This window comes from Olea europaea, chromosome 11 (assembly GCF_002742605.1).
Source record: "Olea europaea var. sylvestris chromosome 11, O_europaea_v1, whole genome shotgun sequence".
Taxonomy (NCBI): Eukaryota; Viridiplantae; Streptophyta; class Magnoliopsida; order Lamiales; family Oleaceae; genus Olea; species Olea europaea.
In genome coordinates this window covers 2,548,966-2,570,681 of record NC_036247.1, presented here as the reverse complement: position 1 = coordinate 2,570,681, position 21,716 = coordinate 2,548,966, and the positions used below count along the sequence as shown (strand labels likewise).

General features: G+C 35.5%; 4 protein-coding genes across 5 annotated transcripts; 2 read left to right on the top strand and 2 right to left on the bottom strand.

Moving 5' to 3' along the window:
- Positions 1–168: 168 nt before the first annotated feature.
- LOC111402959 lies at positions 169–4,961 on the bottom strand. The gene is made up of 4 exons (XM_023031291.1): positions 4,848–4,961; positions 4,002–4,036; positions 1,847–3,484; positions 169–853 (listed from the first exon to the last, which is right to left on the bottom strand). Coding segments are annotated over exons 2-4 (2,046 nt in total). The 5' UTR covers positions 4,003–4,036; positions 4,848–4,961; the 3' UTR covers positions 169–446.
- Positions 4,962–6,217: 1,256 nt separating this feature from the next.
- On the top strand, positions 6,218–8,963 carry LOC111402957 (probable inactive receptor kinase At4g23740). Its single transcript, XM_023031289.1, has 2 exons — positions 6,218–7,945; positions 8,083–8,963. The coding sequence occupies exons 1-2, from the start codon at positions 6,706–6,708 to the stop codon at positions 8,751–8,753; spliced, it is 1,911 nt and encodes a 636-aa protein (XP_022887057.1). The 5' UTR covers positions 6,218–6,705; the 3' UTR covers positions 8,754–8,963.
- Positions 8,964–10,170: 1,207 nt separating this feature from the next.
- LOC111402958 (myosin IB heavy chain-like) lies at positions 10,171–14,013 on the bottom strand. The gene is made up of 4 exons (XM_023031290.1): positions 13,621–14,013; positions 12,463–12,781; positions 11,139–11,197; positions 10,171–10,458 (listed from the first exon to the last, which is right to left on the bottom strand). Exons 1-4 carry the CDS (start codon positions 13,889–13,891, stop codon positions 10,427–10,429), a joined length of 681 nt encoding a protein of 226 aa, XP_022887058.1. The 5' UTR covers positions 13,892–14,013; the 3' UTR covers positions 10,171–10,426.
- A 5,382-nt stretch (positions 14,014–19,395) lies between these two features.
- LOC111402956 (SUMO-conjugating enzyme UBC9) lies at positions 19,396–21,692 on the top strand. 2 transcript variants are annotated; one of them, XM_023031287.1, is made up of 5 exons: positions 19,396–19,557; positions 19,686–19,783; positions 20,705–20,832; positions 20,954–21,058; positions 21,326–21,692. In XM_023031287.1, the coding sequence occupies exons 2-5, from the start codon at positions 19,714–19,716 to the stop codon at positions 21,467–21,469; spliced, it is 447 nt and encodes a 148-aa protein (XP_022887055.1). In that variant the 5' UTR covers positions 19,396–19,557; positions 19,686–19,713; the 3' UTR covers positions 21,470–21,692. The 2 variants fall into 2 exon arrangements, with proteins under 2 accessions (XP_022887055.1, XP_022887056.1); XM_023031288.1 differs by having other exon boundaries at positions 19,427–19,557; positions 19,714–19,783.
- The last annotated feature ends 24 nt before the right edge of the window (positions 21,693–21,716 follow it).

Sequence of the window (21,716 nt, the reverse complement as noted above, 5' to 3'; positions counted from 1 at the left end):
GTGATCCACTACTCTCGTAGTACTTGTACTAAATTTGAAGTCCAAGATTTTGCAATAGATTTTAAAAAATAAAAATAAAATCCTTAAAATTTTCAATTTTGCACCCACAATTAAAATTTTGTAAAATTTGCCTCCACAACTCTATTCTCCTGACTGTGACCCTGAATATACATGGAATGAATGCCCAGCAGTGCTATTAATTGTTTGATTGCATATTTTCCAGACGACAAACACCAAAGTCTTGACTATGGTACATCTATTCTACATTTCCTAAAAATTGACTCCCAAAATGGGTACTATTCAGTTGGCTGAACTCGATAATAGAAAACTGTTCTGTCAGTCTAACTTCTCCTACTGTCAATGGGAGTCATATAAGATACAAACTTATGTACACAACTGCTGGTCCTAATTTACAGATTAAACTACAGCCTCACAGGGTTGCTTCATTACAGGCCAAATATATGGTCATTTGCACCAAAAATGGCAGAACCAAATTGCCTTGTATTTAGATCTCCCCCATCCAGGGTCGAACCAAAACGGTCAAGCCACTGAACCGGGCTTTGATTCTCAGCCTCCTCTGCCCACTCCGATGTCATGTCAATGTCATCCAATTGAAGAGGATCTGTTTCTGAACACCTTGATTTCAAAGGTTTTGATAACCTGAGGTTATAATTAATGTAAAGTAGGTCATTTAGTGTTTCTTTATCGATCTTGTTTCGCTTCTCGGAGTGAATTTGCTGATACGTGCTCCACTGCCTCTCCAAGGTTGAAGTGCTGCAGACCTGGCTTAGTATTCGGATTGCAGCTTGTTGCAAAATGGGAGCCGCATCCCCATATTGTTCCCACCAAATGCCTGTAATGCTTATTCCGCACATTAGTCATTTGAACGTGTAAATTGGAAGATATAACTAAACCAGAATGTTCACTCACACCAACAATTTCTCATAATCATAAATCATGCAAGGAACGATTAATGGGCGGGAGAACTGGACATATGAGCAATCAAATAGAATTGCAATAAGTGCTTAATACATATTCCAAGCTGATTAATAGCTGTTAAAATGTAAATTTATTATGTAAATGAAATATAGAAGTTATGCGAGCTGAAACTTTTCGTTTGTGCCAACCCAACATAGCAGCACAAACCAGGTACATTGGCCAGAGCAGTCCTGAAAAGGAGGCTCAGTTACTGGCATAAGAAGATGAGAGAATATAGAAAGTTTGATGCAATTTCAAGCAAGGTCCCTAAGAGATTTTGCATTGCTTCATATTTAAATTTTTATCTCAAGCTTACATGCTGCATTTTAATGAAATGAACCATCCCATAGAAGAATTTATTCTTACAATTGTACTGGGCTATGAATCAACCAATGAAGCATCATAGAAGAATTTTATTCTTACAAGCTTTGTTTTGGGAGTATATGTCTTGTACTCCAAATATCAAAATGAGCTATCTAAAAGTTGTGCTAGTGATCTTTCTTGATAACTAAGCAATTGAAGAGTCATAAAATTCAGCACAAATTTAGCTTCTTGCCTAATTTTTAAATATTTGTAAAAGGGAAATCTACTGTGTAAAAATGCTTCGAATGCAGAACATTTCCAGAAGACTAATTCTCAATCACAAATGTTCTTTGCATTTTGAACTTCTATTTTGCTCTACTTCTGAGTTTTAGATGGGTTCATCTAATAGGCATCTTTGACAAGTTGACAAATTTTAGCCCATTCATGATATGACATTGCTGCAAGGCCACATCAAGACAGTAATAGCAACAATAGAAATATCTGAAAAGTTTGCCTTGCAGCATATTGCATAGAGCCAAATAACAAAGATAGAATGCAAACTTACCAGGTGAAACGGTTTCGATTGCCTCCTTTGCCAGATTACAACCAAACATTCCACTTGCCCTCGTGAACAAAAGAATTTGGTTAGTTATATCTCGTCTTAGTTCGGGTGTTGGAAGAAGTTTCTCCAGAACTCCGTAAAAATCTTCTTTAATGGAGCCAAGAAATTTTATCTCTGGATTATACTGGATACTAGGGTTCAGAAAAGCTGCTGCTGAATGAAGAGGTGAATGGAGGTTGTTCTGCCACTTCTTATCTACAATGTCTAATAATGTCTTGCATTTGATCTCGTCCATAATGTAGTATGTCCTTATAGACTCCTTCGCTCTGGTCATCAGTTCGTAAATAAACCCCATTGCAGGCTTCCCACCAGCCACTTCTCTCATTACCTTCAAGAATGGCTCAGAAACAGCAACACTCTCTTCTACTGCTCTCCAAAATTCATTATCATCAATAATCCCAACACAAGTTACAGTCTGAGGTTTCTTTGCACAAGCCAAATCTGCAGATAATTCTGGGTTATTGAACATATGTTTCAACCTTGGTTTCTGCTTAAGCATAGATTGCAAAGAGAGAAAATTGGAAACAGACTTTGTAATACCACTCCTAATGATCTCCTGTCCTCCCGTGAACTTTTTCATCAGATCCAGCATTGATGAATTATTGTATATGTACTTGGAAAAGGCTTGTGCTTGAAGAATACACCTGCTAATCCAATCTACTTTACTGAACTCCTCCAAGATCCCATTCACACATTGTGAGACACAAGGGGTCACAAAAATAGTTCCGTAATTCTGCACGATATGGTTCACTATGCCAGAGCAGTTTAGAGTAGTATCCACAATTACCTGCACAATGTTTCCAGACCCAAAATCTTGAATGACAGAGTCAAATAAATCCGAAAGGTATTTATTATTTTTATAATAAGAAGATGCATCAACTGATTTGTGGAAGAAGGTTCTTGAGGGTGATGAAACTAAGAAATTGATCAGAGCTCTTGATTTGTTGTCTGTCCATGTTTCTGCAATGATAGTGCAGCCGGTCATAGCCCACTCTTTCTCAATGTCTTTTGACTGTAAACTCATTTCAGATTTGATCCTCCCTAACCACGTAGTTTTCAAAGTTTCAGCAGATGGTCCTACAAAACCACCGCCACACTTTCGAACAGCATCAATCATTTGCTGATAAGATAAAGAACGGGCTACACTGAAGTCCAATTTATTTTCAAAAAAGAAAAGAGCAATACTTCTCTCTGCATTCTCTCGATCATTTCCTGAGGAAGAGCTCAATGATGTGATGGATGGAAAGATATTTCCCATTACAGGCACAGCTTCCACAGCCATGGTCGTCTTCGCTGGAGAGATACTTAATGTCACAGGAGATTTAACTTCTGCTACCTTTTGCTTTTTAACAATAGGAGTTTCCTTTCCCTCCTCCTTCGTTGCTAAAATTACCCTTACCCGATCAGTTACATCATCCCTCACTTTGGTGCATGGATTTACTCCTTTACTCGGAAGCCTAGACAAATGATGTTTTAATCTACTAATGCCACCATTCAGAATTCTCTCACAGAATTTGCATCTCACCTTGTTTCCTTCCAACCTGTCAGCATATTCCCAACAAATGTCTTTTTCTCGAACCACTGCCCGAAAGGAAAATATACCATCTTGTTAAAACTTTACTTCTATCTATGTATATACACATACTCTTCAACAAAAATTAACTTATTCATGAACTTCTAATCATGAGGAAATCAAGCGAAATATATAGTCATCATGATTTTATTATGAAATAAAGGTAAAGGAAAAGGTAGAGCTGCGGTTGAAAGGGTTTCCATATTTCTGTATTTGTCTTTTTAAAGATCAAGATGTGATATATGCAATGATAAAGACTTGTCCTACCACTCTTCTAGGAGCTATATCACGAGCAGTTAATAGAATTCTACATCTTTACCTCTTATATTTAATTCAGACGTGTGTAATTCTGAAGATTGAAGGTTTAATTTATATATTTTGGAGGGGGATTTTAAAAAAGATCATCTACCATTGCACGAAAAATCCTATATATGTCGTAATTAATACTTCATGCACATAAATTGGTAATATAGTAGAATTACAAGACATGAAATCTCAATTTTTTATGTGAAAAGCGCGACTTACTGATGATGGGGTAACTTGCTGCCCTCTGTGTTTACCTAAAATAACACAGAATCCAACAGTAAATCGTCATAAGAATTCAGTAAACAAAAGAAGTAGGTTTTAATCATCCATGAAGAATTACCAAGAGTGCTACTAGGTAGTAAATCATTAAGAGCAGCTAAAAGAAACAAATGTTAACTTTCTGAACTGCGATTATTAGGAAATAGTCAGTCAGCATTCGTAATATTAAAGGCATTTACACAACTAAATCCACAAAAATGTCACTAATTTCCATTCACAGTAATCAATTTTTTTCTAAAAATAAAAATAAATAAATAAATAAATAAAAATCTTCCAGCATATGTTCGACTCGAAATCACAGTAGCATCAAAGAAGAAATAATGAACTTTAGGCAACTAATTCCTGGTAGATCTGAATGTTGTCCAATTACCATAATCACAATAATTTTTTTTTTTTTCAAAAAATAAAAATATATCTTCCAGCATCATCAGTCAACAACAGTTCATATCAATCTCATATAGCCGACATTGCATGGTAACGCCGCAGAAGAAATTCTAGTCACTAAGAATGTTGATGCTTCCTTTATACCAAAAATTTGAAGATTAATCAAATTACACTGACACTTTACTGATTTTAAATTTTCCTATAAAAATCATAATCATAAATTATTGCTCCATAGCTCTTTGATTAATGATCAGGATCCAGGAAAAAAACATGAAGAATAAATTTATTTTTTTCATCAGTAAAAAACTTCGTAAATTCATGTTCATTTTATTAGTTCCCTTTTGGATTTTTTTTCAGACGATAAATTAAAAACAAATATGTCGAGACGCTGATAAAACTTACATGTAAGAAATGAGAGAGATGCTCGGAAGTAGCAGATCTAAATATTTCTCGCGATATTTCGAGTTTTCCAGAGAAGTTAGGGTTTTGAAGACTTTTTGGGGCTCCTCTTTGTATTTTTATTTTATCTTCTCGTTCTCGTTTTACACCACCCCCACCCCGCCCCCACGTTTTTTTTTTTATTTTTTTTAACTTACTTTTATTTCTTTTCTTTTGTTAGTGTTGAAAAACTATGGACTTGTTTAGTAGTGATTTTGATAATGAATTTTTTAACCGTTGGAAAGAAAAGTGGATCTTATCTATGAAAGAAGAAATAAAAAATGACGACTTGAATAGTGAAATAACGATCAAAAAATTGATATTTTTGAATGAAAAATTGCTACTAAACATGCACTAGATATCGTGGTCTCAAAGTGCAAATAGCCATTTGTTGGGGTTTGTCCATTGTGCACTTTCTCAAAATAAATAAATAAATAACTAAATAATAATAATAATAATAATAATAATAATAATAATAAATTGATAATACATGTCAGTTTTTCAAATTGTCTCGATAAAAAGTAGTCATGCTTACGAAACACGTGACATTTGATGAATTTGATTGGTATCGAACTACCTCAATACTAGAAATTGAAGGTTGAGAACTCAATTATCTTGAAAAATTGAACGATCAAATAAATGAACATTTAGAAGTTATCGACACATAGAAAATTGAGCTTAACACAATATTGTGACGTTCTCATGTATCTTAATTTGACATGTGATTTATTAAACGCAAGTTAGACAACAATAAATAAATTTATTTAAACTGAAATTTTTGAGTTAATTTCATCAATTGTGATTGAAGTTTGTAATAAAAAAAAAAAAATCAAGACGATCATCAAGGTAACTTTCTATATTATTAATTAACAACGTTTAAAAAAGGATACACTTACTATCACTCAATTAAAACATAAATGTAAAATCCTATGCATCATTGTTAATTGTCACTTTGTACAAATAACACGATTTACAATTACATCAAATTGTATTTGACACATATGATTTATTTTACAAAATAAGCCCCAGTTTGTTTTCCATTTTTTCTTTATTAAAATGAAAAATATGATCGTTATCCGTCATATCAAGCCACCAAATTTGAATTTCTATCTCTTGTGTGGACTCATAACGGTTATATTTTTCATTTTCAATTTTACATTAATGTGTACCAAACGGGGAAGTAACTTATTTCAAATACGTAAAGAATGTTACCGTAATTTACTCAAAAGCAAAGTGTTAGATTATCCATTGTCCTATGTTACATGTCCTCTCCACAACACGCAGTCGAGGACGAGTTAAAAGGTTCCTTCTCCGCATAATCAGTAAGAATTATATTACTTCACGTGCAATTCCCACTCTTCCCGCCTGCGTTGTTGAATAAGTAAAATAAATCTCTCTTCTTAGATTTATGCACTCATTTATTACTCCTCCATCATCACCACCATCATGTAAGTTTCTCTCTCTTTAAACCACTTGAATTTGATTTTAACGATGATTTGATCGAGTCGAGTCGAATATATGTATGTAGTGACGAAAAAGAATTCATATAGTAAAGTTTAGAAAAATACTGCTTTTGAGAAGAAAGAGAAAAGTTGAACTAGAATTTCAACAAAGTCAGTGAAGGATGGAAGAAAAATGTTCACCTATAATACTTTTTTTTTTAAGGTCTAATGAAACCTAATTCTTGACTAATAGGTGGTTGACCAAACATGTCTAAGAATCAAAGTAATGATTAACATTTGGCTATTTGGAGGTTGTTTTAATTAATAGTACTAGTTCTTGATTTTGAAATGCTCGTATAGATGCAAAGAGATAAAAGAAAATGCTATCTGAGGGACCAAAAATGGGCAAAAAGTTCTGTTTTTCATCGATTTTGTTGTTTGGTGCTCTATACTTCATCATAGCAAGAGCTGAACCGATTGAAGATAAACAAGCATTGCTTGATTTCATCAATAATATCGACCGCATGCAGAATCTGAATTGGGACGCGAAAACTTCTGCTTGCGATGATTGGAATGGAGTGACGTGTAATCGTGATAAGTCGAGAATTATAGCTGTTCGATTGCCAGAAGTTGGAGTACGAGGCCGCATTCCTACCAACACTCTTGTGCGCTTATCGGCTCTTCGGATCTTGAGTTTGAGATCAAATGATATCAGCGGTACTTTTCCTTCTGATCTTCTAAAGCTTAGGAATTTGACTGCTCTTTATCTTCAGTTCAATAAGTTTCAAGGTCCATTGCCATCAGAATTTTCAGTTTGGAAACATCTTTCGGTATTAGATTTGTCGAGTAATGCTTTTAATGGAAGTATCCCTTTATCGATTTCGAATTTGACTCATTTGGAAGCTTTAAATCTTGCTAATAACTCATTTTCTGGGAATATTCCTGATGTTGATATTCCTAGTCTGAAACAGCTAGATTTGTCTAAGAATAATCTTACAGGAGTTATTCCTCAATCTCTTCTTAGATTTCCTCCTTCAGTTTTTGCCGGTAATAGTATTTCTCCTGATAAGCTTTTGCCTCCATCTCTTCCGCCTACTCTGTTGCCAATTAGGCATTCGTCAAAACTTAGTGTATCGGCCCTACTGGGAATTGTTATTGGGAGCTGTGTTTTGGCGTTCGTGTTGATCGTGTTCCTAATGATGTTTATGAACAAAAAGAGAGAGGACAATAAATGGGCCACGCTGAAGTCGAATAAGAATGACATGTCTTTCAAGAGGGAGAATTCTGAGCATCAGAAAGCGAATGGGAGGCTTGTGTTTTTTGAGGATTGTAATATCGTATTTGACCTCGAAGATTTGTTGAGGGCTTCTGCCGAGGTGCTCGGAAAGGGAACTTTTGGCACAACCTATAAAGCAGCATTGGAGGACGCCGGCACAGTTGTGGTGAAGAGATTGAAAGAAGTTAATGTCGGGAGGAAGGACTTCGAGCAGCAGATGGAGTCTGTTGCAAATATTAGGCACGTAAACGTGGCATCACTAAGGGCTTATTACTATTCGAAGGACGAAAAACTTGTGGTATATGATTGCTACGATCAAGGAAGTGTGTCTTCATTGCTACACGGTACGCTATTGCTGCATTATTTAGTCTCTTTATCGAATAAATAAGAATGATTGAACTCAGGTTTCTTCGGCGGGGAACCCCCCGTGGTTTGGACTCTCTATAGTGACCGAACTCTGATGTATTCATCATTTTTGCAGGAAAAAGAGGCGAGGACCGGTTTCCATTAGACTGGGAGGCCAGACTAAGAATTGCAATTGGTGCCGCAAGGGGAATTGCTCACATCCATTCCCAGAGTGGTGGAATGCTTGTTCATGGAAATATAAAAGCCTCGAACATTTTCATCAACTCACAGAGATATGGCTGCGTATCTGATCTTGGCTTGGCCACGTTGATGAGTCCAGTAGTGCCACCAGTAATTCGAGCAGCAGGGTATCGTGCCCCAGAAGTAACCGACTTCAGGAAGGTGTCACAGGCATCTGATATCTACAGCTTCGGAGTCTTCTTGCTCGAACTTCTCACTGGAAAGTCCCCCATCCATGCCACGGGCACGGATGAGGTCATCCACTTGGTCAGGTGGGTTAACTCCGTCGTTCACGAGGAATGGACCGGTGAAGTATTTGATGTCGAGCTTTTGAGGTATCCAAACATCGAGGAGGAGTTGGTGACTACATTGCAAATAGGCATGAGTTTAGTGGATAGAAATCCCGAGAAGAGACCGAAAATGGCCGATGTAGTGAAAATGTTGGAGGACGTAAGAAGTATCAATGCTGGCAATTGCCCATCAAGCGGAACAAAATCGCCAGGTTCATCGCCAAGTTTAACACCACCTACGTCTGTGATTGAATCCTCTCCCATTCATAATAAATGATTTTAGCTTCTTAGTAATGCAGTTTTTCAGGCTTTTCATTCACTTCCATTTGGAATCTCTCTTCTTTTACTAGGAAACCTTTGGTATCATGGCTTCATTCTGCTTTAAGATTATCTTGATTTTCTAGTATAGAGGTTGGTGCTCAAGAATTTGCTATGTGGACATTAGATCATAACTGGCTCTTGCTGTATGTTCAGTTTTAAGAATCAATCTGTGTGTGTGTGTGTGTTCGCGTGAGCACGTTTTATAATTCAGCCATGTTGGAACTCTTGGACCAAGGACAACAGAGTGAAGATGGTGCAAAATACGAGGAGCAGTGGAGTTCATCAACCATATACTAAATAAAACAACAGATTATGCAATTCACCGCTTACTTCATAAACTCCAAGGTGTTAAAGAAAGAAAAATCCGTTGAAAAAGAAAACGTTTTTGACAAAATTATATTTATCGAGGGTTGTGATCTTGCACTCGATCTTCAAGATTTATAGAGTGCTTCTGTTGACACACTTGGAAGGGGCACACTTTAGGCCTATATTTACAGCAAAACTAATGAATGGACCAAAGATAGTGGTAAAAATATTGGAAGGAGTGTTACATACTAGAGTTTGAGCAGCAGATGAAGTTACTCAGCAGTATCAAGAATGAGAATGTGGTAAAATCGACCAGTCCTACGGTGCCACAGTTCATGCGGGTTGCTGTGTATGATGCACCAGAAGTCAGGACACTGGTATAGTGTCCCAGGCATCTGATGCCTTCAGCTTTGGAGTGATGATGTCTGAAGACTATTTGAACTTCTCACTGGTGAGTCTCCAATATGTCTGAAGACTATTTTGAACTTCTCACTGGTGAGTCTCCAATAGATTATAGATGTGGCTGAGGATGGAGGATTTGACAGGTGGGTTCCATCTATTGTGAGGGAGGAACTGTATGTTAAATTTGATGCAACGAAATTTAAGTCTATTAATATAGGAGAACTCGTTGGAGCATAAATTAATGTTTTTAGCTTTTGTGACACAAGCAAAGATGTGTCGAATTGAAAGCCCCTGGGATTATTGAATGTAAATCTGTGCACCAACCTATGCAAACAGGGTTAGTAGTAGTAGGTATTCTATTCCTAGAGGTCATGGTCAACGAGAACTTATAATTAGGAACCAAAGTGTGAAAACAGAAATACATTTCAATCGCTTTCTGTTTGTCAAATATTTCCTTTTGTGATTATGAAATATTCTAGCACCAGTTGGCCTTAATAAAACCATAAGGCCGGACCCCAACCCAAGTTGTGCTGAGCCATGCCGCTTGACACCTCTAGGAAGAAGGCACTTTCAATTTCTAGTGAGACTAATTTCTTGACACGAGCACTCAGCATCGCATAAATTGAACTAAAGGATGCTCGATCTTGGAAAGTTCAAAGCATGCAAATTCACAATATACAGCGGAAATTTTTTTCACAATAATCACAAATTGTACAATGATTTCAGATTTTTTTACTGTAAAAAAATAACAATTAATAGTTTCTGGAGTCCTGGCAGAAACCAGAATAAGAATTGAGGGCAGTAAGAACAAAAACCAATCAATACTATTATTAAGCCAACTCCTGTAATAGCAAGCACAATTCTTCAGCAATGGACAAACTTACTCTCCGTTACATATGGAAAACCAGACTAACAAGCTACTCATTTCCGTATGATTCTTGTTTTGACACCACCTACATAGAAATAAGTAAAGAAATAAAAAAATATTGCACAATCACAAAAATAATGCAGAAATGAATGCATTAGCGACTGAAACAAACTCGACTCGCCTCAACAATGCCTTTAGGTCTATTTTAACAAAAGTCATCTCCAAACCAAACCGGAAAAGCTAAAATCATTCCTAATTACCTCAATCCATCTTATTTTAAGTTGCCTTCTTCAACACTTTACCATCTGTCAATTTTCCCAACATTTATGATTAAAAGTCATTGCTTAATAGGCCCAAACATTACTTACACAGTGAGTTCTAAAAACATCATAGCCAACTCTCTTTTATATTCCCATCCTCTACCGGTTACCAAGACCTTTGAGTTCTCAATCTTAATGTGTACTTGCCACAATGAGGCATCCAAATGCTTGTTTGGGAAAGATGATTTGAAGTGTACTATGATTTTTTAGGAAATGTGTATTTAGGGAAAAGTTACTGTTCCACGTACAAAATTATTTTATTGGGAAAATGTGTGATTGAAAATGAGTTTGACGAAAAAATGATTTTCAAATAAATTGTGCCAAACAAACGCTAAGTACCTAGTTTTTCGCTCTTGACTTTAGCTAACCTATAAATCTTATTTTCACGTGGACTCAAAAAGTGCAAGGCATGAAATACATTATTTCTTGTAAGCGTGTAATTAACCTTCAACTTCCTCAAATTGAATTTCCTTCACTATGTCAGCACCTGCATGATACTCGAATCTGCAAACATGGAATTGACTGCAATTAAAGAAAGTCGGACAGAAAAGATTAAAGCTTCAATTTTCACTTTTTCATTTTTCTGATGGGGGTACATTTTCATGTGATGTCCTACACAGCTACACTCAAAACGAATTTCTAGCCTTGCACATGCATACACAACAACAGCGCAGCTTAAATATGATGATCACTGATAACTGAAAACAACATAAGCGGTACTTCATTCTAAGGAGTAAAATTTGCCATTACATGATTTTATATAGTGCTTAGCAACGACACAATGTATTGTAGGTAATGAGAATGCTGTAAATCTTGGCTCACAACAGCATGTATAATATTGTGATTTGCCTATTTATGAGGACTGTTTTATTTGTACTTATTTATTCCTCAAGTCTAAGGAGCAAAAGCATATCATGAGCACTAGGGCATGTGAAGTGAAAACAGCCAGTATCTTGTAACCAAGAAAAACTTCTTTCATAGGTGGAGATGGAGAACCAAGAGATGAAAATGTATATAAGAATCTCCAAATGCTTTAAAAGAGATGGAAACTATTAAAACTGATAAGGCGAGTCCATATCCCAAGAAGTTTTATACAATTTATTCAAAGGAACTAAAGACACAGAGTATGTCCCAGTGATAGAGGAATTACTTGTTCCTTGAAAAGTTCTTTAAAAGTATTAATCTACTTGATTGATGAATCATAAGAAGACAACCCACAGATCATATGCTTAGCAAGAAAGAATCATCCAATAGAGTGTGTGCATTTCCCTAGGTCAATTTAGGGGCCAATAAAGAATTTAGAGTGCGTTTAGCTTTACTTTCCATGAAAAATGTCATTTCTCCACCCATATTCCTATTTTTGGAGTGTTTGATTGACAATTTTTTCCATAAAAAATATTTTTCAACTTTTGGTTATGCAATCATATTTTTGGGTGATATTTATTTTCCAGGTATTCGCTCCCTCTTTCTCTCTCTCATCTATCTCTTTCTCTCGTCCACCCACCAATAAAAATGGATAAAAATAATATTTTTAGGTTGAAAATTAAATCAATTAAACACATTTAATTAATAATTTCCATACAAATAAGTTTTAGGCAATTGATTGCCTAGAATTTATTTTATTTCCATGCAAAGTCCATGCACGCAATTAAACGCACCCTTAAGGTCAAGGCAAGAGATTTGACAATTTGCATAGCCATGATATGCGACTTTGAGAAGGTTCAGGCTGAACTTCAAAATAGATTTGAAGATAGCGGAATCCAGATTACCTGTTAGACAGAGATACCTCAAGTTCATAGTCTGATGCACTCTTGGTAGCATCTACTAAGACAGTTACAATTTCAGTCTTTCGGGTACTAGCCATGAGTAGATCATATTCAGTGGGAATAATAATGGAAAAGAAATTGTCACTTAGTTCACTCAAACAAAGCTTCTCAACAGCTGCCAGGGCAATCCTTCTTTTGAGTGCATCGGTGTCTGGGTCCACAATGTAGATGGCAAAATCAGTTATTAGAAGTATCCGGCGTTTCATCTTCCCTGAGCTAGTGAATTTTAAAACTTTATCCGCAAAGAGAACTTTTTTATCACCTGTAATAAAGAGAATGGAAGCACCTATTTAATAGATACGATAACGCAGACTGAGAAACATCTATAACATAATCAAGAAAATAAATAAACTGCGGGGGGGTCATTGCGAAATAACAACGTAATTCTTCCCAGTATGCAAGCAGAATTATAATTTCAAACAACAAATAGACTTAACTGCACCATTCATTTGGCCAAAAACAGCATATATACATCTGTCAACGTGATTCTTATCCATATAGTCATGAGCATATTATTTCAGCATTTTTACCATAGTTGGAGAAATATCAAACTAATAACATATATGGCAACAAGATTATAGCAACAATAAGAAATAATTTTCAGCCAAATGTACAAACATTTTCAAATTTGACAAACGTTATTGCCTTCTCCACTTGTAAAAGCTGATTTCCAACCAGAAGCTTCCCTATTTCTTTCACCGGATCATCACCATTTCAAGATATTTTGGGTGCCATCTCTCTTTTCATGAAAGTATGGATATTTAGTTTTCTCTCTTCAGCTGAAAGATTTAATATTTGGCGAAAACTGTGATTTAGATTAAAGAAGTTTTAAAGTATCTTAACTCCTTCAGCTCTGATTATAGATTTCAGCTGATACTAAAATTCTTAAAAATTGTGATGAAACCACAAACTATACCAATTTGAATAGTGAATACCAATACTCCAAATGACATTAACCTATAAACTTCTGTATATTCATTTATTTTCACTCGAGATCACATAATATTTAACCAATAAATATCAAATAAAATTAAGTATCCACATCACGTAAACCATTACTCTATTACGCATCAACAAATTTAAAAATACTCAAAACAAAACCTTGTTTTTCTAGAATTCTCATGAGGTAGGGTCTGGATGGCACATCGATATAATCACCCAAATAATCTCGAAGGCGAGAGGCTTTTCTCCGGACTTTGACTCCCATAAAGGGCTCTTGATCCTCCGTCACGTTGCTATCAGAAGGCCACAGTTTCATGCTACCACTTCCATCAGAGCCGTCGTTATCTAGGGTTTCAGGGGCGCGGCCATTGTCATCGTCGTAGCTAGCAGACTCGATTTGGACCCGCCGGCTCGATAGGAACCTCGACATTTATGGAATGTAGAAAATTAGCGGCGGTGGAGAGTGAATGCGAAATGGGCTGTAGTTGGAGAGAATCTATGGGACCCGATGACCTTTGCCGCAAACCGTTTGTTTGATCGGTTGTTACGCAATTTGAGACCTGCCGACGCTGATTAAACGTGGGGTTAATTATATGAGTAGTCACTGAACTTTGTCCCATGTTACTACTTCGTCATTGAACTTAAAAGCATAACTCAATGGTCACTGAATTTCATCAAGTGTTACTACTTTATAACCAAACTTTAAAATATATCTCAATGGTCATCAAACTTTACACTGTGTTACTCATCCATCACTCAAATGAAAAAATTCGTTAAGTCCAGCAAACGACGTCAACTTGCGTGACGGATGGGTAGCACGGTGTAAAGTTCGGTGACTATTAAGATACATTTTAAAGTTCGATTATGAAGTAGTAACACTTGGCGAAGTTCAGTAACTATTGAGTTACGTTTTAAGATCAGTAACTAAGTAGTAACATAGGGCAAAGTTCGATGACCATCAAGATATATTTTTAAATTGAATTATTAAACCCTTGTTTGTGTCTCATTCTTTCCCAAAATAATAATAATAATAATAATAATAATAATAATAATAATAATAATAATAAATTCTTAAACAGTGATTTGACATTATTCAACCACACATTTTTCAATAAAATAATATTACACGCAAATTCAAAACTTTTTCTTATTTTTTAGCCATACATTTCTATCAATATACTATTTAAAAATTCAATTTATCCCTCTAAATGGGGATCAAACAATGGCTAAACTTCTCAAATCGATCTCTATGAAAGAAGAAAGCAAAGAAGATGAAGGGAAAAAAGAGAAAACAGAAAATCAGAGACATATAAATTAAATAAAAATAGAATTGTTGCTAATATTCATTCATCACGAACAAAAAGTACATTTGATTTTTAGATCAACTGATATCAGTTCACTGTATCTCAAACTCCGCATAAATAGATTGAAAGAGAAACAGTTAGAACACTAAAAAAAATTGACAAAGAAAAATTAAATAAAAGTACAAAAATGTTCGAATAGTGTCAATGTAACTGAGGTTGATTTGATTTTTCAACTATGTTACTACTTAATCACTGAACTTAAAAATGTAAAGCAATGGTCACTGAACTACGTCAAGTGTTATTACTTCATGACTGAACTTTAAAATGTATCTCATTAGTCACCGAACTTTGGATCGTATTACCCATCCGTCACTCAAGTTGGCGCCGTTTCTTGGACTTAACGGATTTTTCCATTTGAGTGAGGGATGGGTAACACGGTGATAAGTTCGGTGACTATTGAGATATATTTTAAAGTTTGGTTATGAAGTAGTAATACTTGACGAAGCTTAGTGACCATTGAGTTACGTTTTTAAGTTCAGTGACTAAATAGTAACATAGAACAAAGTTTAGTGACCATTCATATAATTAACCCATTAAACATGACACCGTTAAGATAACTGGATCATAGAAAAAACTATGGGGACCAAATTGCAACATTTCAATAATTGGATGAGGACATAAAATGAAGAATGAAGACGTATTAACCTGGTTTTAATTTTTTTTATTAGTCTGACCCCGAATCCATCCCTTCCAAAGTGTTACCAAATGACATGCCAAGTTAGCATTAATCGCTATTCAAAATGAAATACATGAATTTATTATATTATTCACGCTAGAAAAATTGGATCGAAACTACAATTGTATGGCTTTTTTTTTAATTTCTCACTTTCCGAATTTATTAAGTTGACATAATAAATAACGTTGTTTGGTAACACGTTGACAATTAATGGTGTCACGTATAATTTCTATCGACTCCGATCTCTTTTCATTTATTTTGGGTATTACCAAACCTAGCCTAGCCTTTGTCAATCACACTAAAGCCGAGCACCCAATTATGGAAAAGCCTCCTTAACTTAAGGGTGGGTTCAATTGGATGAATCTATCAAGTCAAGGAAAACGTACCTAGCAGCAAAGATGGTGCATCGCTTATTTCTGTTTCTCGCTCGGGAGCCAAAACGAACACGCCTACTACCTACTGTACTGGACCTTGTATTTACCTTAGTTCTCTAACATATCACTAACAATCTATTTAGAGTTCTACATTGTCAACAATCATGTTAGCCCGTGCAATATATAGGTTGGCTAGGCTGTGGACAAGCATGTTGAATTTTGTATCTAATAGCTCATGGCATGGTCAATCTAAAGGCTCAAGTCCTAACGGGCGCATTCACCCTAATTATTCTTCAAAAAATAAAAATAAATAGGCAAGTTAGAGGTCAAATGACCTTCGACCACATTCAAATAGAAAAGAATAATAATATCTAGCACTATTGATATCACAACACAAGTTTATTTATCGTTATGTAATAGACTTGATGAAAAATATAATTAAATTATTCATTTAACTGTACCCTTCATATAATGTTATTTACTTTTTGTCTTTGTTCCCCATTCCGATTGCAGTGGCAAAGAGATTAGAGAGACTTCAAAGAGAATTTCTGTGGGCAGGGTTGGGGGAGGGGAGAAGAGGAGACTCTATTTGGTCAATTGGGGAGTTGTTTGTTTGCCGATGAGGATGGGGGTCTTGGGGTGAGGAGCCTTGTGTTGTTCAATAAGACCTTATTAGGCAAGTGGTTGTAGCGATTTGGAGTGGAGAGGGAAAGTTTCAGGAGAGAAATAATTGGGGTGAAGCATGGTGGATGGAGGGGGGATGGTGTACATTTGAGAATTGTGGCTCTTATGAGGTGAGTTTATGAAGCTATATCCGACGAGGATGAAGTGCTTTTTTTAACAAACTGAAATATGTGGTCGGAAATGGTAACGAGATTAGATTTTGGGATGATTGTTGGTGCGGAGATCAACCGTTGAAGGAGGGATTTCCATCCTTGCACCGCATTGCCTCAGTGCCCACTGCTATGGTGAATGATCTCTTAGACATTTATAATGGGAGCTATAGCTGAAATATTACTTTTGGGAGGGATCTACGTGATTGGGAATTGGAAGATTATTCGCTATTTATGACCTTTTTACATAAGGCACAAATTCGGGTAGGAGAGAGGGATTGCATCAGGTGGAGGACAGCACGGGATGATATTTTTTTAGTTCGCTCGTACTTTGGTTCCCTCATGGGATGTGTGAATAATTCATTCCCCTAGAAGTTGGTGTGACAGTGTAAATTGCCTCCTTGGATGACATTCTTATTATGGACAGTTGTGAGGGGACAGATCTCAACGGTGGATAATCTTCGATATAAAGGCTTCTACGTAACCGAGTGGTGTTATATGTGCAAGAAGGATGGGGAGACGATCGATCATTTATTCATTCATTGTGATGGTGTACGTTGGATTTGGAACTGTATACTTGGTTCTCAATCTATGGATTGGGTGATACCTCGTCGTATAGAGAACGTGATATGAGTATAGCAAAGAAAACTTCGTGATAAGAATAGCAAACTAGCATGACACCTTATCCCGAGCTGCATTGTATAGTGCGTGTGGAGAGAAAGGAACAATCGTTGCTTCCAAAATCAAACAAAGACAAGAGAGTAGATAAGAGAAACATTTTACTTTACCTTGTATTTTTGGTTTAATGCTGTGGCTAAAAATCCTGTAGATGGGCTGTCTAATTGCATGTTGTTATTTAATGACTTAAAGTGATTGTACACTTTCCGTGTATTCTCTTTTAAATAATAAAATTATCTGATTACCTATCAAAAAAAAATATATATATATCACATATATTGACATCAATCATGCTAATAGCATTACTTAAAAGAAATTTTTTTTATGAAGCGTACGTAAATGTAGTAAAATACTAGTGAGATTTCAATAATACAAATGATATCATTCCGAGGATAATTCCCTGCGTACAGGGAATGGTTGACAGGGTTTTTTCATGTGTTGCCCATATGGTTGTGTTTATTTGTGTTTTTTTTCTCTCAATGAAATTGCGCCATGTGTTATCTGTCAACAAAAAATTGTGAAAACTTGTTGTAGTCATAGCACTATTCCCATTCTGATTGGGGCTATAATTTCTTCAAATGAGATGAGTCTTATCTAAAAAATAGTTTGACATGGGTGACCCTGAGTAGCTTAATCGTTTAACAACAATAATTAAGATAATTATTGTAGAATTTGATGAGACAACACATGATTACTCTCCAATGTCGACATCAATAGTAACTGTTGAACTGCAGGTTAAGGATTACTCTCCAATGTCGACATCGACAATAATGCAGGCAACATCCAGATCATTTCCCATGTTTGGATAAACTTAAAAGTTCATTTATATAGAAGTAATTTATGTAAAAATTATAAATAAATAAGTATTAATTTTGATACACTTTATCAATCAAAGCAATTTTTATTTTATTTTATTTTATCGTCGATTTGACTTGGACTTCATATCTTGACCTTTACTTTATATTCGACAATGTTTCCACTGATTTTTAAAACGGTTGTAACTCAAAAATATTGTAGGGACCAATGGTAAAATTCCCTGGTAAAATGTTATGAGTTCTGCTTCTGAGCTAGGCTCAGAAACAGGGTAAAAAATAGGAGGCTGAGATGGCATCACTTCAGCCCTCAGATCCCATACATTTTTTTTTTTTCAGATCCGACGATCGAGGTGAAAACACCTCGGTACCCTGTTTTTTGGCCTGGACAATCAGCATTTTCGAAATGTTATTTGAGAATTTTAACGGCAAAATCAAATGTAAAATCCCCATTCTATGTCTGATGTTCCTTTCAGCCGACAGGGCAGCATCAGCATGTCCTCACATGGACCCCACATGGAATAAAAGCGAATTATTCGGCCCTCTTGGTTCGAAAATGTAATCCACTGGCAGTAAGAATTTCACTATTGGCTCTCAACTTATCGCTCGAGAAGGAAGGTTAATACTTAACTATAAAAACTCAGTCCTCAAAATTTCACATAAATCATAATGGTGGAAACCTTTTAAATTTTCGTTAAATTATAGTGCGATCCATTTGAAAATATGATTAACTTTAAAAGCGTCTAGGCATAAGCTCGAGTTAGGAAACAAGACTTAATATTAAAGTTCGAGCATGTGAAAGCCATGAGAAATTTAACAAAACCTAAATTATTAAGATCAACGTTAAAATTAGATCAAGTAGATACTTAACTTAGTATGAATATGTGGCAAAAAAATAAAAGAAATAAAAAATGGTTCACAACAAGGAAAAACCATGAAGATTCATGTTAAGTATAGTCCTTTTTGTTTCAATATTTTATTTTTATCACCATTAGATCTTGATTAGTGACCGTTTACATTTTCTTGATCAATACTCGCACCAGTTTTTAAAACGTTGATTAGGAGTTTGGACTTATTTCGTAACTATATTGAAAAGTTGAGAAAGAATGAGGATTAACCTACCACCTAAAATTATAGCTTAGGGACCAATAGTGAAATTTTGCCTTACAAAATACAATCTTCCTCTCCATTTGTACCATTGGACTCCATTTTAGAATCTCCGCCTATAAAAACTCATTTCTTCACGTAATTTCCAAATTCTCTGCTATTTTTCTCGTCTCAAAGCGTAATAAAGTTTACTTACCCTCCTCAGATTACCATATCTGGAAAACCCAGCAGGAGGATCATTTTTTTTTTCAGGTAAAATTTCAAATTCAGGCTCTTTCGATCCATATCCATGTGTATGTTTTTGGGGAGTATTTTCTGGGTTGTGTTTTTTCTTTCATAAGAATTTTTGGGCGTGTTAGATAATTGTACACGTTTTTTAGGTGGATCTGGATTTTTTGTGGTGAATAGATGGCGTCGAAGCGGATCTTGAAGGAGCTCAAGGATCTTCAGAAAGATCCTCCTACCTCTTGCAGCGCTGGTATACTACCAACATTTCATGAAGCCAAAAAACCAAAAAGAAAAGATTTTTTTCTTTATGTCTATGCAACTGGGTTTTTTAAAGAAGGGAGTTTTTTTATTTGCTTATAATTGTTTACATGTTTGTGATTTCTTGAAAAATGATTTTGATCTTTTCAGCTTGTGGTTGGTTGATTTTTGTAAAGCAATTATGGATTATTTCAGTCTGAGTTTTGTTAGAGTTGAGCTTTATTATAATGAGATAACTTGTTTTTTGTTGCATTAAGTGAATTCTTTTATTCATTGTTCTAGGTGGTTTTGATCATCCATTATTTATTTTACATAGAAGTTTTTAATTTTGAAAAGCAATCACAAGAAGTAAAACATCAGAAATAATGTTTGAAAAGCAAATCGAAACTCAACTTTATCATTCCTACTTTTATGTATCTTCCTCGGGTACTTTTGCTGTTGAGTGTTCGTCTGGATCTCATAATCTGTTTTGATAAAAGAGCCTAAATGTGACTAGAAGATCAATTCTCTTGAAATGTTTAAAAGCTTTATAGCCATTTGACTAATCGATGAACATAAGATTTTGAGTCTTGAAATTTGTGGAACTAATTGGATCTTTATGTGTGCGTCCAGGAACATAGGCACAAGGCCATGTTTACATAGCCAAAGCATTCAATTCTTTTGTACTTCAGGTTTTCATTCTTTTAAGTTGGTAATAATCTTGTTGAGAGTTGATGATCCGTTGCAGTTTTATCACTCTTGGATCTGTATATGAGCTATGTAATTCCTTATAATCTGGAACCTTTTTTTTTATTTATTATTTTGAACTTTTTCACAAGGACATGTAAACTTAAAGTTAGGGATTTATGAAGAAGATGCTCTAGATTCTAATTTGCTGTTACTCATCTGGTCTCCCACTTTGTGCATATTTCAGGTCCTGTTGCTGAGGACATGTTTCATTGGCAAGCCACGATCATGGGTCCTCCAGATAGTCCATATACCGGTGGGGTTTTCCTAGTCACTATCCATTTTCCTCCAGATTACCCTTTCAAGCCACCTAAGGTGTTTCATGTGCTTTAGTTGTCCTGCCTGCAACATTTGCATTTTTCGCCTTTTTTTTTTTTTTTGACAAATAGAAAATATTTTTGAATTTCTTATACATTCATAATGATGACTTTTACAGGTTGCTTTCAGGACAAAAGTTTTCCACCCAAATATTAACAGCAACGGAAGCATATGCCTTGATATATTGAAGGAGCAGTGGAGCCCTGCCCTAACTATTTCCAAGGTTCGTTTTCCATGTGGAAAATGCCCTAATTTTCTCAAATCAGTCTAGCCTTTGTATAAATATTACAAGGAAAAGTGGTGTAATGCTGGTGGTTAAAGTTATGGCACAATCACCCAGGGAATTCAATTGATTGCTTATCTTCAAATTTTACCCTCAGCTTTTTATGAAAATGTAATCATTGAATAGATCATTTCTTAATTGCATTCTTGAGACTTTCAAATTCAAAGTGCAAGGAAGTTGAATTGTTTTGTGATTCCCAATTTTCAGGTGTTGCTTTCTATTTGTTCATTGTTGACGGACCCAAATCCAGATGATCCTCTGGTGCCCGAGATTGCTCACATGTACAAGACAGACAGGAACAAGTATGAGACCACTGCAAGGAGCTGGACTCAAAAGTATGCCATGGGCTAACTGTGTTTTGATATGTAAAGAAGGGAGGGCATTTAGCTTTCAAAATGCTTTAGTCTCTTAATTTTTCTGCAAAAATTAGTTTACTCCGTTTTTCATGTCCTAAATTGGATTAACTAGAAGTCCAATATGCACTTTCAACAGAAGGAAAGATATACATTGTTTTTAAAATGCTTGTGTCTGTGTAGTTTATCTTTGAAAAGTTTCCCGAACAATTGATACTTCACATTTTTTTTCTTAAGTACTTCTG